The sequence below is a fragment of the Sturnus vulgaris genome, chromosome 9 (genome assembly GCF_052056855.1).
Source record: "Sturnus vulgaris isolate bStuVul1 chromosome 9, bStuVul1.hap1, whole genome shotgun sequence".
Lineage (NCBI taxonomy): Eukaryota > Metazoa > Chordata > Aves > Passeriformes > Sturnidae > Sturnus > Sturnus vulgaris.
Window position 1 is genome coordinate 9498792 of NC_142251.1, and position 19284 is coordinate 9518075.

The following is a 19284-nucleotide window of genomic DNA, read 5'->3' on the forward strand; positions in this document are numbered from 1 at the left end:
TTGCTTTTTCCCTGTTGGAAAAGCTGAGTCAAATTAAGAGAAGGATGTGTTCCTCCATTTGCTTCCCAGCTTGTGACCGCTGGTAGCAAACATTTAGCTCTAAACATGATAAACAGAATTGCAATGGGCGAGGGAAACATTTCTAAATCATGGGAGCTGATGTGAAGAAGAGCAGCTAGATAGTTAAATGCCTTTGTGATTGCCACTTCTCCTGCTGTTTAAACAGAAGAAATTAAGTTTCCAGCAACATCTTAAAACTGACCAAGCACTACAGCTACATACATCTATTCTTTGTACCTCCAGCTTGCTTCCTACATGGCAGTAACATTCCTGCTTACTTCAGCAGTTCCCAAAACAGGTAACTAGAATCCCATTGGTGTTGATAGGGGTGGGAGAACAGCCAGGAGCAGGGAAAGCTGAGCAAAGGCTGAGGAAGGAGCTGGCTGGCCCCACTCCAGGGGTGCTCTGTGAAGCTCCACACTGGGCTGCCCAGGCACAGGCAAAGCCTCTCTGCCTGCAGACCCCAAATGCTGACATCTGCCAGGTCCTTCGTGACCTGACCGATCTGCTGGAGCTGCCCAACAATAAACACACCCTGGCTGCCAAGAGCTACAATTTAATGCAAAAGTATTCTGATGCCACAGGATACAGTGCATCTGACCATTATTATTTGTAAGCTTATTTTATTGCTGTTCTATAGGAAACTAGAGAACTTGATACAGAAAAAAATACAACTGAACTGCCAACTATAATAAACAGTAATAAAGTTGAAGCACCATTAACTGCTATTCAGGCTCTTTAGTGTACTTAAAGCATTCCTCAAAATTATCCAACTGATTCCATACAATCTCCATTTACATTCATGTATTATTCAACAACAGTCCATCCAAAAACTGATTGCCATTGTGCACATCTCACGGAAAAACTAACAGCCAGATTTTAAGAAGCTTAAAATCCCAGTTCATGGATATTTTTAACATGTTTTCAGTTACATTATTCCAGTAACTGCTGAAAAAAAACCCAGAATACTCAATTCCAACATTAATACCAGATAATCATTGTTTACATTAGCACAAAATCTTTCTTGCAACATGAAATTCCTGAATATTCTAGTGTAATATATACTACTATATAAGAAACTAAAAAACAAAAATCCTGGGCATTTTAGTATCAAATATAATGTAAAAATTTAAGATCTTGCTCAATAAAAACCACTAGTACAGTGAGAAAACAGAGCTCCATTCTCTATAGTTTTATCTCTTTGCTAAAGAGAGTTCCTAAAGCACACTTTACCACAGCAATGTCTGGAGCTGGCTATGGAAACTTGGTATATTTAAACCACAGCATAACAGGGGAAGTGAACTGTCCCAAACTCAGAGCTTTTTAACTGCTTGCCTGCATTTTCCCAACTGAACAGAGTTTTACAAACCCATTTTCATGCTGTCTTTGCCAAGATAAGGAGCCAAAAGACAAAGGGTTAAGGGGATGCAGAGCAAGCACAGCTGAGACCCCTTAAAATAGGTCAGGTTTACACAAATGTACCCAGAGGAGGGAATGGCTTGGAGTGAAAGCCTAGCCCCAAGTTGGGAATAAAACATTATTTTCTTTGCACCCTCAGCATTGGATAACTTTTAATTTTCCTGGATGTCTCATCTGCAGAAGAGAAACATCACTTGGGTCTGTTTAGCCATTGCTATGACTTATGTGTGTTGGCAATAAGGCAAAGCTTAAACAGAGACTAAAAACACAACACACAACTTCTCAAATTCATGTTCTATGTGGAGAAAAATATACAAGTACAATCATACTCTCTACTGGCTGAAGAGAGCTCTCTGCATATAGAGAAAAAGCTTTTAACAGATGTAGGAATCCTAGAGGAAATGCAGAACAAGAGTGATGAAGTTCTGGTAGCGACTAAAACAAAAAGAGAGTGAAGGGAGGAGGTAACAAGCAGACTTCAGTGGGATGACCTCTCCCCCAGCAAGTCACTATGACAGCCTTTGAGCACGTCCTAAAGAACAGCCTAATGTGAAGGAAACAAAGCTGGCTTTAAGGAGGGCTTAGTGCCAAAGAAATTCAAACTAGTCAATTGAAGTTGTTGGCAGAAACAGTTCTACTGAAGAAAAAATTATTTCCTGGAAGGTTCATTTTAGCCAGACAGTGCTGGGCTCAAAAGTTACCAGGCCAATGATAATGAGGAGATCATACTGTTAATCCTTTAAATTGCATTAATTATGATTACTGTTTGTGAATTCTCAAAACAACACTGTATGTCTTCTTGCTCAAAAATTAATTCAATCTACATAAGAAAACAGGAGAAAGTAAAAGGGGAAAAGGTAGGCTATATCTTACTTTTTAACTGGAAAAAATCAGATTTTAACCAGTCCAGAGAGATTTCAAGTATTATTATTTGTTTATAAGCCAAAGTTTTGCTGTTTTCATTAAACACAAGGTGAGCACTGCCCTGAATCTCCTTTCCTCTCACAATTTGCTATGGGTCTTGTTAACCTTTTTTTTTTGCTCAGATCTCACTTCATAATTTCAGAGAGCAAATCCCCTCCAGGTCTTTCAGTTTAGGCAAAGCACAATTTTAACAGCACAGAGTTTCTGTGGGGCACAGAGCTGTAGGGCTGAGCTCCAGCCCTCCCTACCCTGGTCCAACACCCACACGGCCAAACCCGAGTCTAGAAACCTGTGAGAACACAGGAGCACCTGGATTTAATTCTGAAAACACAGGTAACATGGATATCTTATATTGAAACAGTTGAAACAATGCCTTTGCACCACTATGGAAATAGAGTTTTACTCTGTTTCTGGAGTTACCTTCTCTGCCTGCAGTAAAAATATCATTTGTTACGTGTACTGAAGTGTCCCCAGAGCATTCCTGAAACTGAACACTGCAGGACATGGGGCGTGGGTCTGGTAACTGGACACTGCTTTTGGACCCACTGAAATGTGCCCCTGAGCCAGCACCCTGGCCCAGAGTTATTTCTGAGCACATTTGGCGTTGTACCTGTGACTGCACGCAGCCCCCAGCTCTTCATCTGCACCCGAGCAGCCTCCTCCTCCTCCTCACCCACGGACAAGCCCAGGGCAAGCCTCTAAAATGAGCACCACGAGTGCACCTTGTTTCATATGCCTGTTCAGGCTGAAAAAAAAAAAATCAATGACTCCGTTTCAGCATAAATCGATATTTGATTCTTTATTTTAGCAGTTTACTCAGGGGACATCTTCAACTCACCGAGCAAAACTGATTAATGCCCATGAGGCATCCACGGAATGAAAGCAAGGGCCACAGAAAAAAACAATGTAAATATAAATAACCAATCACCACTATCAAGCAATTTCATAGTGATGCTGGTTATTATAAATGAATAATGATAAGGAAGTTTCTCAAAATCTCTCTGAATTTATAGGCCTTGAGTAATTTCTCATAGCTGAAGCTGCTGGAGTATGTAAGTAAACGAGATAACACTGATTGCACGAGCCTTCTCATTGACTTTGACAGAAATCAACTTAAAGAAATAAGATATATGGAAAAAGTATAGCTTAAATCACATTTTGGTTATTATTAAAGAATGTATTTTATTCAGATTAGTGATCTGTCATAGAATCATGAAGATTGGAAAAGACCTACAAGATCATCAAGCCCAACCTTCAACCAAAAATCTTAATTTTAGAATTTTGCAAACTACCTCAGGTTGTCAGAGAGCCAGATTAACTCTTGCACTAACTTCTTTCAAAATATCATTTCAGAAGGCAAGCATCAGACTTGTTCCAGATTTGACACTCCATTTAGTGACCTCAGATCCCTATGAACTGGGATCCAAAATTCAGAGCAATTGTATCTACAAAAGTTATTTGTGGTTACATATTTTCCTAAAATGTAATATCATCTAACCAAACTTCACCAGATTCTCCTCTGATGTTACAGAAGTTTGGTTTTAGTTGATTTGCTTTACAAAGAGTTCTTTATGAGAAACAGACATTTTGGAAATGAAAATAAGTATTTAAAATTTTTATCCACAATGACAGAAAATTTACAAAATCCAAAATCTGCATGTCAATGAATGCAGCAGCTGCACAGCAATGTTAACTAGATGTGGAAGTTATCGTCTTAATTATAGTAATTCAAAGATGGAAGCAATTTTGTAAGCTTTAGCACTACCAACAACAGGGATAATTAGTTCTCTAAAATAGATAAGTAAGCATCTGGTTCAACTGATTTCTTTTTTTTCACATTCAAGAATAGTTTAAGAGTTATTCATCCTAGAATAACTGGGGTAAAAAAAAGTGTTATTATTCATGGTGTAGGTTTGGGGGGGTTGCACATTCCTACAATAAACACTTCTTTTGTTGTAAAGAAATACAACCACACACAGTTAAGATATGAAGGATGGAGGCATGAGTCCAACAAGCAACTTCTTAAAGATTGCAGGCAGAGTCTCCATCACACCAGACACAGAACTATCTTCTGCCCAATATCATCTAGGAACACCACCTAGGAAAACTGCTTTTTATTTCCTGTCATTAAAGTCCCAGGAGCAAGGAAACATCCTGAATTTGGAATCCTTCCTGGTTATTTTGTTCAGACTAAACAACTAAGGAGCCTTTATCCAGTGCATCTCTGGCCAATCTGTACCTGCCATGCACTCCTTTATAAAACCAATCCCTAACTCCCATGATCTTGAGACTGGATTACAGTATTCCTGTTTCCACCATCTTTCTGAAGAACTTCAAATAGGATTGAACTTTGTAACCTAAATAAAAACAACAGTGATAACCAGCTGCCTGAGTGCAGGGTCCTCTTCCACAAAAAGTTTTCTACCTTTTAATTACTACAAACACAGAAACAAGATGCAAGTTGCTCAGCAAGCCAGGCTCCACTCAAATTTGCACTGCCCATTGTTTTGAGACAGAATAAACTGGACAGAAAAAGAACAGCACAGAGGAAAAAGATGCAGTCAACCTGTGAAGTATGGGCTGCATTTCTGTACAGATACCCAGAAAGTGCACACAAAGGGGGTAAAACACACAAAGGACATGGTTTCCCATGCCACCACATTAACCCAGGTGAATACAGACTCGAGCAACGCGAAACTTACAAAGCAAGGAGTAAAATGGGTGCAGATGGTTCTTTTGTTTTAAGAAAATTAACATCTTTGTACTTAAGAATTAACTTATTGCATGAAAGACCATTTTCCTTTCATCTAAACCAAGCTATATGTTAGACAAGCCCTCCTGCTTCTTTTAGAGCTCAAATTGAAGAAGCGGCATCACCGCAAGCTAAGAAATTACAAAAGAAAAGGCTGAAATTGCCAGTGAACACCAAATTTATGTCTAATTTGCCTAATGCTTGAGGCTGGTGCACACCTGCTTACGCCACGCTATACAGTCCAGACCTTTTGCATTATTAACAACATAAGAACAACTCTGCAAAGCCAAACAAAATGAGATGTCACAACAAATTACAATGACTGGTACAGCCATTCTCAACTACACAAATCCACGTTATTCTGAACACACTCCAAGCCTATCTTTGTTTTAGCATTAAAAAAAAAAAAAAAAGTAAGAAAAAATCTCTTATGGAAGAAAGACCCCAGAATAAATATAGACTTTATTTAATGGGCAAAGCATAAACCTTCTCAAGCACTCCTATCTCCTACTTCAGTTGTGTTAGGCATTATACTGCCATGAAGTTACATCACAAAGTGTGAAAGGCTGATTGAATGAAAGCTAAGCATAGCTGCATACTTTCATTTCCCATTTCCTCCAAATATATGATTAAATGCTTCACATAGCATAGCTGCTTTTTAAATAAGTCTCTACTTGGCAATTCTCACGGAAGATAGTTTATCACATTTCTTTTCCTCCAAAAAATCTAAGCAAACAAATTCCAGAATGAAATGACAAAGTGATTTTATATTGTTTCAAATCCTCTAACCGTGGAGCGTACAATTACATACAGGTGTGCAATATAACCAACCTACTCTAGACACTCTCCCCAAAGATGCATCCACAAAACAAAGCAAATGAGCTGAAAATGAAAAGAAAGTTTTCCAGGTTTAATGTAAATGTTGCATAAAATAATATGAAAACTCATTTGGTTGCTTTGTAGCACACAACATGAACAATTCTCTTCATTTTGTTTCAGAGCATTTTCTTAGTTGAAGATTCAAAATATGTTACAAATTAGCTCATTATCAGCTACCTGCGGTTCCAAACCTCAGCATGAGCATTAATTACTGATCTAATTTTAAATCTATTCTAACAACACACTATTCTAGAATAAATCTCCAGACTGTCCAGGGAGTTGCCTCTATTGCACAGAACACAGATTTTTACATGGCTGAACAGTAGAGTAATAACCAGAGTGGCAACATTCTGAACAAGACCAGGATATTTGCAATCAAATTATCTGCACATTTTAAAAATACACATTCTTAAGGTGCTCTCCTGAGCTCTACTAGAAAGGTTTTGCTCTGTTGGTAAGGCTCATCTTTGCAGCTATGGAGACCAACAATAACAACCCCACTGAAGAGTGTTGAAGAGTGCTTGCTTGGCAGAATGTTACACTTCTGATGTGCTTTCCTACCAGCTGGAACTACATCTCTGCTGTGCTTTTCAGACAAGTGTCTGGTGCCTCTGCTATTTTGCATATGAACCTCAATTTACTGCCATCCTCAGCTCTGCAACATCAACTTTTTTAGGCATCACCCAGCACATTTATCTTGCAAGCAGCTTCCAGCATATTAAAGCACAGGAAATCCTGAACAGAACATGGCACTACATGGCACAAACGTGCCAGAAGAGCAGACAGCAACGAGAGCACGTTGACAATTGTTAGACAATAAACCCACTCCTCTGGGTCTCATTTGCAACCAATTCCACACCATTTTAGGCAGCTTTTTGTAAAATCACCATCCCTCAGTTTTTCAGTTCTACATACCTTTTGATAGAAAGGCTTTGTAGATATTTTGGATTTAACTCAAAAGCTAAAGGGACCAAAATACCTGACCTTTTAAAAATTACCCCCAAAAACAAGGTATACATTATTCTGCTTTGCACCACTGATAGATCAACACTCTCATCTTTCCTACCTTTCGGACCCAGGCACTTCCCTAAGCATTGCCTGCTATGAGAATTGTGTGTTTTGTCTTATTGAGATTTCATTTTCTTAAATTTTGCAGAATTTGTATATATTAAAAAATATTCATTGAATAGGTAAACAATTCTCAAATTCATCCCCAGTTGCAAAGTGTAGTAGATAATGATACAGATGCAGAAAACCAAAGTCTCAAGCTGCCTACCTTACAATGATAATTTAAATTTATACTTTTTCTTCTAAACTTAGAAGGTGAGAATGTGCTTTCCATTTTCATCACCAAGACCTCTCTTCCTAAAGCAGTCATGTTTCCCAACTCTTAGCAACTTCTTACAAAATAAAACCAAAAGAAAAACATCAGCATCACCTTAATAAAATTTGTAAAAAAAGAACAGGATACTTCTAAAGACAGTCCAATGAAAAAAGGTTTATTTCCTCAAGGGGAGAAATCCACTTTTCTGTGAAAGTATTACAGGACGTATATACATGTACACACAAACATTCAGCCTCTAAAGGCCTTCAAACAGAAGCATTGAAAACAGTTTGTTGATCACGTTTGCACACAAAGATGGGAGAAAAATCCTCAAAAACATCTCTAAAAAATAACAGCAAAGCATGATTGTACTAAGGTAGGCGGATAATAGTCCAGTGGACATATGAGGAAAATATCTGGGCTTAACAAACCTGTAATCTCTGTAGGCAGGCTACAAAACTTCTGACATTTGTCCAGGACTAAGCTTAGACAGGAAAATGCCATGCTCTGCCTGCCTGGACTCTGCCAGGGCTGAGCAGAGCAGCTCCCTAGCAGTGCAAAACAAAGGTGAGATGTTTTTGCCAAGGTGGTGTTTTAATTCAAAACAGATACAGAGAGAGAATACGGATTGCTCAGGTTGTTCCCTTTAGCTTTGGAAGAAAAAATGCTGCTTGGGACCTTTCTGATCAATGCACTCACTGAATGGCAGGGAGGGAAAAGAGGCTACTGAGATAAGAGATGGCTCTAAATGTCAAAGAAGGGGACAGACAGGAGCTGAAGTTCTGTGGAACTAAAACTGGTTTAAATTCATGTAGAGAGATACACTGCAGATTAGAAATAAACCATTCAGTTTACGTGGTCCTTACTCATTTACAGAGACAGGTTTGTCAATAAACCACTGTCCTGGATAAAAAAACACACTTAAAAAGACATGAAAAAATTATTTACAAAAACACATTAGATAGCAATACTGCAGCATATATCAGATCAAATAAGCTGACTACTAAAATAATAAGAAAATATACCTGTAGAAGGCATTTCATGTTAATGGAGCAACAAAACCACAAAGGGCAGGAGAAGAAGGAGAGGCCCTGGGTGCAGATCCTGCCCTGGCACACAGAGCAGCCCTCAGATCTGCAGCAAGGGGAAGTTTCTGGAACAATCAAGCCTGATTACATGTTAAACCCCATTCTTCTGTGTAATGCCTACTTGCTGAGCCAAATGTTCATTATCCAACAGCCATCAATTTTTCATACAAGGATGGCTGTTCCCGTTTAATAACTATACAAATGTATACTACAAATAGATACACACACACAGGGTTTTGAAATTTTAGAGGACTGAAGCTGGAACAACCATTCACAAAACTGAGCAGAAGAAAAACACAAACATTAGAAGTCACAAGCTGACAGCTAAAGCTTGTATCAGCAGTACATCCAAAGGGTGAAGCAATTCACCATGGCCAAGAAAGAGTACTTGTTTCAAGAGATATTCTACTTAAGAAGGCTGAAAATTAAAATCAAAATCAAGTCCAGTTACAGTAAGATGGTAGAGAGCAGTACATACAAATATATGAATGGATCAAAATAAATAGATAGTAGAAGTGACAGCTAAAAAAAAAACATAAAAGAAAGTAAGAAAAACCTAAAACCTAGTAAAATCAGAGCCATAAATTACACAACCATTAAAAGAGCAGATATTTAATAAATGTACCTCATTAAAATTGGATCAGAACACAAGCAAAGAAACTGCTAAAAGCTGTTTGAATGCTTTATGTACTTATTCAGAACTAAAGGAACTAAGAACATGTGAGCAGTATTTTTACAAATGGTATCTAACAAACTTTAGCAGAAACTCACAAGCACAGGAAAACACAGCCCAAATTTTCTCTCAGACAAAGTGGGGAAAGATAGAGCTGTTAAATAACATTAGCCTATTTCTGTATAAGTAAAAGATTATTGTAAAATTCATTTCTGGGAGCCATGCATTGTGAAATCCCAGCATTCTTGCTGCCCCAGCTCTGTTCTGCACATAGTCTGAAACCAGCACGGCCAGCAGGAAAACAAATGAGACCCATGAAAATTGCAGAACGTACACAAATGAAGACACAGAGGAACACAAATGCAAACACTTACAGAAAGTCAGGTATTCAAATTCCATAGCAATCATGCTTAATTTAAATTAGGTCTGCTAATTGTAACATCCTAATTTACCATGCAATCAAGACTGGAAAAAAATTACAGGACAGGAAAACACACAATATACTGGAAATAAGTAATTTCAAATGCCACCGCAGGATTCAAGCTCGCTTCCTCAGAGAACAAAGATTCAGGGCAAGACTGTTCTCATGTGTGCCTGCAGAAGATTTTCTCCCTCACGTCACTGTGAGTCTCTCCTGTGGCACATGCTCACTGCCAGTGTCGCATGATACCAGAAGTAACTCCTTCACCAGCAAACAGAACACGTCAAGTGACGTTTACATCTTCTATTAATTCTGAAGGAGTTTAAATTATGTGCTTTAGTGCTACGTAAACACAGCAGGCAGTAATGAATATGGGAGACATCATACTGATACATACACATAACATTTGCTTAGATTTTCAGTACATGACTAAGCTTTGTCCTCATATAAAACGTGACAGTTGAGGCATTTTTGTGGAAAGATAGTGATTGATTAAGCTAACAATCTCAAAATATGTCCAACTTACTGCACAGCATTACCTAAAATGATAGACAAAAGAGACTGGTATCAGGTGGCTTGGATTTCATATCTGGCACAAGGACTCCCCTGCACAGGACTTGTAAGCATCCTTTTTCTGAATCCCAGTTCTCCAGACCCTTCCACCTTCAGCTGACATAGAACCAAAAAAATAAAATGCACCAGAACAGTGTTTAAAAGTAAATATATAAGAGGTCTGGAATAACCTATGATATTTCACTACAGAAGAATGTTTCATTTTATCAGCAAATCTACTCTAAAGAACAGTTAGGTATTAATCTGTAGTCCTCAAAATAATAGAAAAAAAACAAGATAATTGGGCTGTGAGTGGAGAAATACTATTCAGGGATTATCTGATAATTAGCTACAAATGTAGAATGGAATCACTTCAAAGGTGTTTTCCTTAATGGTTTGAAAAGATGTTTACTTCCTGAATATAGTGATCAATACAAAGTGTTGAGCACCCAACTGAAAACTAAGTAATTTCACCCCTGGTAGGTGTCTGGTGACAGAAGATGACATGTTATACTTACTTAAGTTCCTTCAGGTCTCCTTTTTATAAAAAACATTTTGCTCTAAGGTGTACAGTTCCTTATAACATCAACATTCATCTGCTATTCAGTAAAATAACAGGAATCCCATGGGCACCAGAGAACATCTCTTAGTCTGCTCCTGACCACAACTTCACACCTCTCCAAAGAACAGGGGTCTGCACAAGGTTTCACCATGGCCTGGGCAGAGGTTCCTCAGATCCAGATACATCTCCAAGGCCTTCCCAGAGCTTTAGGCTGGTGGGCACTTGGATTTAAAATACACTCATCAGAGACAAAAACCAGTCAAAATAAGCAGATGCAAAGATTCTGTAAGGATTCCAACACCCAAATGTGTCGACTTCAATTAAACACAAGAACTGCACATTTCCAGGCCAACCACCTGCCTGCATGAACTCCCTGTCTTCCTTTCCACAGTAGAACTAACCTGATCTGAGCGTCCTCTGTGACGTTCAGGATCTCCCTTTTCCTCATACTTCTCCTCAACATAAAACAGTCTCTTGCCCCAGTATTTTATTTAAATCACTTAAAACACCAGTGCAAAATTATTTTATACTCAGCAGTCTCGTTCATGTGAAGGATCCAAATAATTCATGAAATTGTCTGCAACTTGTGTGTTGCTTCGTTTCCTCTCCACAGAAGTTTTGACTTGAAAAACTGGTTTGTCCTGGGCAATAGCCAAATGTTCATACAAGACAGTTTCGATCTGAACAAAAAGCTTTCAAGGCTCAAAACTTCAGTGTTAACCCTCTAAGACCTTTTCCCTGGGTTTTAGTCAAGCAGGGAAACTGTCAACAGTATTCAAAATGAACAAAAAAATTGAGTTACACAGAATCCCACTAGATTCTAAACTAGAAATTACAAATGGTCCAGGTGGATTGCCTGAATCATTACGAATATTTGGGGGTTTTAGGAGGACCTTCCTTCAATTGATTGGACCAGCCTCTTTCATTGTATTTAAGTAGTGCAAATATCCTGTAATGGAGAGTGTATTGGAAGCTCCCCAAAACACATCCATTAGTGAGCAAAATACCCATTACATATCCATGCAATCCAACAGACTACTGTCATAAAGAGATTTTCAGAAGATAAGGTGGAAATTTTTTCTCCCCCAAGCAGTGCTTTAGTCCTAAGGCCATATTGAAATACCAAGCAGAAGTAATTTGAATGAAATTTCCTCTCCAATTATGAGTGTCACGAGGTCTGTTAATATGCTGAGCTAGGCAAAAAAAATTGAGCTAAGTATTATCAAAAGCATCGGATTTCCAGGTCTTTCCCATCCTTCCCAACATAAGGGAAACATTTCTTATGTTATTCATTTAAGAAAGGAAATGTGTGGCATGACAGCTGTCACTTTAAAGTTAATTATAGTACAGACTCACATTTTTAATGCTGGCTTTATGTGACCACAAAAAAGTAAGTATTCTGCTAGCGTCAAACTAATTGTTTTTCTTCTAAGTGATAATGTATATATGGAGGAGGTGGCATCCTTCTGACACACACAGCTTTTAATGTCAATCTAGATGAATCAGCATAAAAAAGACACTGAATATATTTGGGGGGATATGTATGGACTCACTGCCTAATGTGGGGCTGTTACAGCAACTGAAAAGTTATCAGAAAACACCAGTGCATCAGAAAGCACCATTTATGTGTTCTTGGCCACCTGATTATTTCCATTCACTCATTTAAATCCCAGTGAAAGGTGGTTTCTCTTACTGTTTGTGACTATTTCAATAATGAATAGCATTTTTCTTAGTTACCAAGGAACTGTTTGTAATGAAATACAATTATTTCCATAGAATCACTGATGTTAGAGGTGTTTTGCTACTTAAAGATTGCTTTACATTTTATAAGCAGTTAATTCTTGTGATTTTAACCAATTATTGTATCACTGAAGTTCTTTCATTGAAGGGAGAAGAGGAAAGAGAATTAAAGCATCAATGACAATTGTAGATACAAATCCAGGATGTCCTTCCTCACAGAAATCCACCTTTTTCATCCTCCAGAATTACCTTGCAAGGCACTTCAACACACAAATCTCCCATCTTAACTTTGCAAAGAGAAAGTCACTAAACAAAAGTGAAATCATTAAAACTCACAGTCACAGCCTGTTCCACACAGAGAAGATTAAAATGAATAAATGAGGAAACATTAGAAATCAGTATTCTAAGTCAGTTTTCCAAGACCAACAAACATTCACTTGCACAATTCTACAGTGCAGTTAATATCAAATCGCAAGAGTATATTCAAGATACACCCAAAGTGTAAAGAAACAGGAGGACTTAAATCCAGAGACATTTAATTTAAATACGTCATAATAATGCTTTATCTTTCCATAATCCAATTTCAATAGGCAATGCCTCAGTAGAGCTGATATCAGAATACCAGCCCTTTGAACCAAAGAGTTCTCATATTTCTCCTATAGTTTAAACTCATAAATATTTATACAGAACCAGTTTGACAGGTAAATGTGATTTATGTTTATGTCACCCCTCCCATGAGAAACTTATGTATTTACAGTTTGCTCTTGACTTTCTCTATCCTTCTGGGAATACGTTGGAGAAGAAACAATGCAGCCACTTTGACCGGAGCAGCAGATGGTTCACTTTTCCAGAGCCATTAGCTGCGGCGAGAATCCCACCAGCTGCACCAGAGAGCTCATTTCCACAAAATGCACCGAGGAGAAAGAGGAGTCCTTCCCATTTGCCTCCTAATGTAGGAGAAGCCATATGGGAGTCAAGCCCTCTAGGATTTTTAGTACATATCAGAAGCCATTATAGAGAAATGTGCCATAGCTCAGTAGTCAGAATACCACAAGTAACCCTTTCTTGCAATGTGAAACCAAATTAAAACTGAGAGAAATCCAAAGCAGAGAAGCCCTGAATTAAGAGCACACAAGCTACCACTAATGCAACACGACTTGTAAACAGAAGTTTTACAAACAGAGCAGAGGAAAACTGTATCAAATATTTGTTACAGCAAAAAATTCTCTATTGCTAAACATGACCAAGATGGCGAAACTACAGGAGAAATTTAAATTGAAATCAATTTTTAAAGGAAGGGCACTAAGAAGTTAACATTGTGCTTTGAAAGGGGACCAATTAAAACTGGAAAATAATTATTTATTTACTTAATGATGAAGTACTCCATTCCTAGTGCCCAGATGCCACAATCCTGAGAACATCAGCACACAGAAACACCCAGGTCATGGCACTGCAATGCACTCCATGCACAGTGACCACTCTCAGGAGCAGTCATTGCATACATGGACACAGGATTTCAGGACAGATAGCCTGGCAAGAATTACATTATTACAGTGATTTATCACAATATTCCTCAGACCAGCCCAACCTGCCCACCCATCTCCCCCAAGACAGCAGGCAAAGAGCTGGCAGGCTGCCAGCCCGGCTCGGCAGAAGGTGATATTCCCAGCAAACTGTCACACATGCTCAAATATTTCATTTCTGAGGCTGGCTGAAGGCTGTGGTTTCCAGCCTGTGCAAAATAGGATTTCCACCACATGACTTCGTGCAGCAGCTCTCTGCTATGAATACTCATAGTGCTGTTTGATCATTTTGAAATACCTAATACTCGTTTATGTGATTAAATCAATAAAAAGTCATCTCTTTTCCATTAAGATGCTCAGCGGATTTACAGATCAATTTCTTTCTTTATGTACTTCGACTACTAACAAATAAATGGAATTGTAAATTTTGTGTAGGAGTTTTTTGACAAAACATCACACCTGAAACCTTGTTAGTATCACTCAAATTGTTTCTGACCCTGATGCGTAATTGTAAATTCAAAATGGCACACTAACAAGATATTGATAAACAAGGATGCTTTATTTTTGTTATGAAAGACACTGTGGGTGTCCACTCTATTTGGAAGAATATTATTGCTGAATTTTCACAAAATACTACCTTTAGGCACACTGGACATTGTCTGGCATGGAGGAGCTTTAGGAAAGCAAAGTTGTGCAGGCAGCAGTAATAAAAGGATCCAGAATGGGCAGGTCTAACACAGGTTATTTTCTGATTCACAGGTGTCCTCCCTCACCTGCCCTAAAGCAGCTCCTTTGCTGCTGGCCCTGCCCAGCTCCCCTGGCTCCCACAGCCAGCCAGGTCTCATTACCCCAGGCTGCTCCCATGCTCACAGGTTGGTGGCCAAGAGCACCTGAAAGCCAAGCCCAACCTACCTTAGCCTTTGGAAATGGAGGCACAGGAGAATAATTTGCCTCCTTTTCCTCTCCCCAGCCAAGTTCAAGAAATCTGTAGCAAAATACAAAGCTTTATCACTTCTATCACACTATCAAACCACTGCTACAACTGCTCAATGGGTGTGAAAGTTACTGCTTGGAGCAGAGATATCAACACACAACCTGAATCTCAAGGAACTCTTCTACTTTAAAAAACAGGCTAAAGACAACTATTTTGAAAAGAATAACATTGCTAATGCAATCCCTGACAACTAAGACCCCTATTTATTTACAAAATCTTTTTTCGTTGCCACTAAGCTTTCTAAAAGTCACTGGCAGCATAGAACACAACTTTGATAAAATTTAAATCACAAGTGTGGAATAATAACAAAAAATGAAGAGTCCCCCGAAATATTAGTTGGTAGAAGCTACAATCCTCTATAAAAGATTAATATAATTTCTGATAGCTAATGAACAAAATTCACCCTAAACCTAAGCCAAAGCTTATATTCTGAGTCTGAGTTAACATAGATTATTAACTGTATCAACAAACCAGCTGCTGAGAAATTCTGGTACCAGCTGCAACTGTTTACTCATAAATCTGAATATACGGCTTTAGTCAGGATTAGCTACCTACCAGTCTCACCAGTAAGTTTTCAGGCTACAAATGTTAAGCTCCACAGAGCACCTGATGAGCGATAATTATGTTGATATTTCCCAGTCTTGAAGGGACACCCCTGTACTGCATCAGATCTGATACCATTCATTAGTTCACACACTTCAATGGGATTTTATCAAAATCCAGAGAGTAGGGTAAACATAAACACTCATCTTATTAACTGCTACATTAACATATTCACATCTCTAATAAAAAAAAAGATGCTAAATGTATTAAGCATTATTTAAAATTTAAGGTTATGCATATCTCAGTAAAGATTGTAAGTGCTGTAAGTCAAAATATTTGCAAGTCTTTCATGGTGCTGCCTATTTCAACACAATAATGTTTTGCTACTTCAAATAATAAAGCAGCTTCCTCCCAGTAAGCATCTATCCATCATTTTGTAGAAACAAACCCCTTATCACATTCACATAGTATGAGAAGGAACAATGCCTTTAAATAAATATCTTTATAAAGAACGAACGGTGGATCTGCACAGTATGATTTTTACAATGAATACAATTACAAATCATTCAGAAATTAAGAAATCATATCTAACGTACTAGGAATATGAGTCAATCTGTTAAAACAGGAAAAAAAAGCAAGACTAAACAATATTAAAACAAGCAGCTTAGAAAAACATCGTAAGAATTACTCGCAAAATCCTTAGATTACCTTTTGGATCGTCTCAACATGCTGGTAGCAGGCAGAGAGAAATTGGACAGCACTGTCCAAAAGGAGTCAGACATGATCTTTAAAAGCTTTCATTGCTGGGAAAATACAGCACAATCAAGCCACTAGCAATAAATAAGGAACTAAATAATACCAGTGACAGAGCCAATGCAAATTCCCTGTAGACCTTGCAAGCTGTTCCATTAATGTGAGACAGGCAGGCAAGCGTACATATTGCTGCTGTTTCCACTGCCTCTGTTTTCTCCCTGCTCCATCCCTGCCTCCCTCCCTCCACCTTAGGAGGCAGTGCAAAATGAGATATTTATTCTCTTCCTAATATATGCACTTTAAACCTGGAGTTTGCTGAATTCTCAGCATACATGCTTTCTATACGTCTCTCTGTGTTCATCTAATTACAAACAAAATGTTTTCAGTGTTTTCAAAACCATAACTGGGCACTGTTTGCCGTCGTGAATAACATAGGGGGGTTTAAGCTGTGTCTGCACAGAAAGCACCACTGACTGCCTAGTTTGTGTTTTTATTCTGACATGGTGGCTCTTCTTTTCCTAACTACATAAGGCACATCAGGGGCATTTTGCTTCTTTTTCCTAATTAATCTCTCACCTTTAAACGAATCCCATCTTTCATCTTCAGTAACCCAAGCAAATTTTTAAATTAAAAAAAAAAAAAAAAAGCTTCCAATGCCTCCTAAGATCAGTATAAAAGCAGAAATCCATTCTCCCCCTGAAGTCAACCACACCAGATCCACGTCAGTCACAGTAAACACAAACTCCTATATAGCACCTAGTGCCCAAAAACAACTCAATCAGCTGAATTTTGACAATAAAACACAAGCAGGACTCGTGTGATGCACATCAGAGGTTTCCCACACACTCCCTTTGCACATCAGCCACACGTTCACTATTACCCTTCGTGCCTGTAGAAACCTCTTGCCATGATTTGCTTTTTCTGGGGTGTAAACAAAACCTCACTGGAGCCGCCTTCTTTTTTTTTTTTTTTTAATTTCAGTATGCAATCTATTTTCTTTCTATTGCGGCTTCTTTAAGCACTTCTGCCAGTAGGAAAGCTAATGACGTTCTCATATTTCAGCTTTCTTGAGTGGCTTTTTATCACAGACATGAGAAAGATGACAATCAACAGCTGGCACAGCCTTCCAAGCACAATATAGCCCCCCAAAAAATACACAGAAATGTCTGGGAGAAAGAAATCCCACTAGACTTGTTTTAGCTCTCCACAGAATCTCATGGAAGAATTAGACGGTCTTCACAATCTTCCATTAAATAATTACGTCTTTTTAATACATACATTTATCAAGAATTGCAGTATCTGACTGACCAAAGTATTCCCTTCCATCTAAAATTTAAAACAGGCAAATGGGATTTTTAAACTTTCTGCACAACAGAACCATCTTTTCTACCACTTTTAAACGTTTTTACAAAGTCAATCTACATCACATACTGGTTTGATTTCACAAAGTTAATTTAGAGTACAACTGAACTAAACTGTGCCACTGATGAGAAAGAATAAACACATTAGTTTTTGTGTCCACATAATACCATATACCAATAAAGTAGAAACTGAGCGCTAGCCTTTTAGAATTATATTCAGGATATTATATGACCTTCCAATTCCAATTTAAACTGGTATGAAAATTTTACTCTGTCAGCTAAAATATGAATTGAAATTCATGAGCAATAATGGTGGAAAAAAAGTGTTCAGTTAACTAACAAAATAAACCTATCACAGCAGAAATAAATTCCTGACTGCTTATAGTTGGCAAATAAGATCACAATCAGCTAACACCCCTAAATCTGTATTAGTCACGCTTTTTACAAAAATGATTGAAAAGCTCAGTAGTTGAAGACATATCACTCATTATCACTGTGCTCAGCAGCAGCACTTTCACATCTCTTGCAGGAAGGGCACAAAAAGGAGAAGCCATTTTAGGAGAACATTTCTCTATGGGCATCAGTGACTGACAGCCCTACAGCAATGTTAATCCAGCTAAACCCTGCCCATCCTCTCTGCTCCTGGGGAACACAGGGCACCCCAAGCAGGGAAGGGGATGGGGTGTTTGCTATCATCAGAAACACATCCATCCACCCATATTGCCATTTAACACAATTCTACAAAGCTTTTACCCAAGAACTGCAAAAAGCACTTTGAGAATTACATAACACCAGTTCAAAAACAGCAGAAATTTATTTTAACTCTTTATATTCCTGCTTTTCAAAATGCCTGTTCCACATGGAAGTAACAAACTCTAATCCTGCAAATCAATGCTTGCAAAGCACTCATTTTGGTACCCAGAGATTCCTGAGAAGTTCACAGTACCCAAAAAATCTGTGAAGACACCACACTTGGAGATGCAGTGTTTTTGCTATAAAAACAGAAGACACAAACCATGAAAAAGCTTTTAAAATAAGTCATGTCTTAAAATATGACAGTGTCAACATTTGCAGAATTGTCTTTAGCAGCAACAAATATAGGAAGGATTTTCTCACACCTACAATGACAAATGAAATCCTTCAAAGGAACTGCCTTACTATCTCTGCACAATCAGCAAAACATTTTGGAAAATTTGGACCAGAAACTTCTCACCAATTCAAAAATGTACCATATCTGTATATGAGAGAACTTGTCAACAGCACATTCATACAAATAGGTTACAAGTTTTCTATCTTGTTTAACTCATAATAACATTAACATCTCTTTGTGAATTCCAGACCCTGAGTTATTCCAAGCCTAAAGAAACCTCTTCCTTTGTAACATTCTCCCACTCGCCTTTCAGGATATTTAGTCTCCATCAATCTTCCTAATGCACCTTCCCTTTTTTATGCCCAACTTGTTCTCTGAAAAGACCACCTGCAGAACATTTCAGCAGCTCCAGTGATGATGGAGTATTTCTCTGTCAACCAAATGTACAGTTTCCAGAGCCCTCCTAATGACACTGCATCCACTGGACAGTTATAAATAGCCAGTGTCAACGACTTTCCCTATTTCTCATTTTTACCATTACTAAAGTAGGACATTAATTAAGCCTGACATTAAATGAGAATGCAATTAGGCAAACAGTCCACATGAAACCCATTGCTTTCTGGAAT

The 19284-nt window shown here is 38.2% G+C and overlaps 1 protein-coding gene across 6 annotated transcripts in view; it reads right to left on the reverse strand.

Annotated features, from left to right (window-relative positions):
• Positions 1-19284, reverse strand: part of MAST2 (microtubule associated serine/threonine kinase 2) — a 187289-nt gene that overhangs the window by 66828 nt on the left and 101177 nt on the right. Inside the window, exon 1 of one of the 6 annotated variants that reach the window (XM_014872053.2) lies at positions 16163-16565. The exons of the other annotated variants lie outside the window; for them this stretch is intronic. Within the exon in view, the coding sequence (XP_014727539.2) occupies positions 16163-16236 (74 nt within the window). The 5' untranslated portion in view covers positions 16237-16565. Of the gene's footprint in view, positions 1-16162; positions 16566-19284 lie in introns of those variants that run through there. 6 annotated transcript variants of the gene reach the window in all.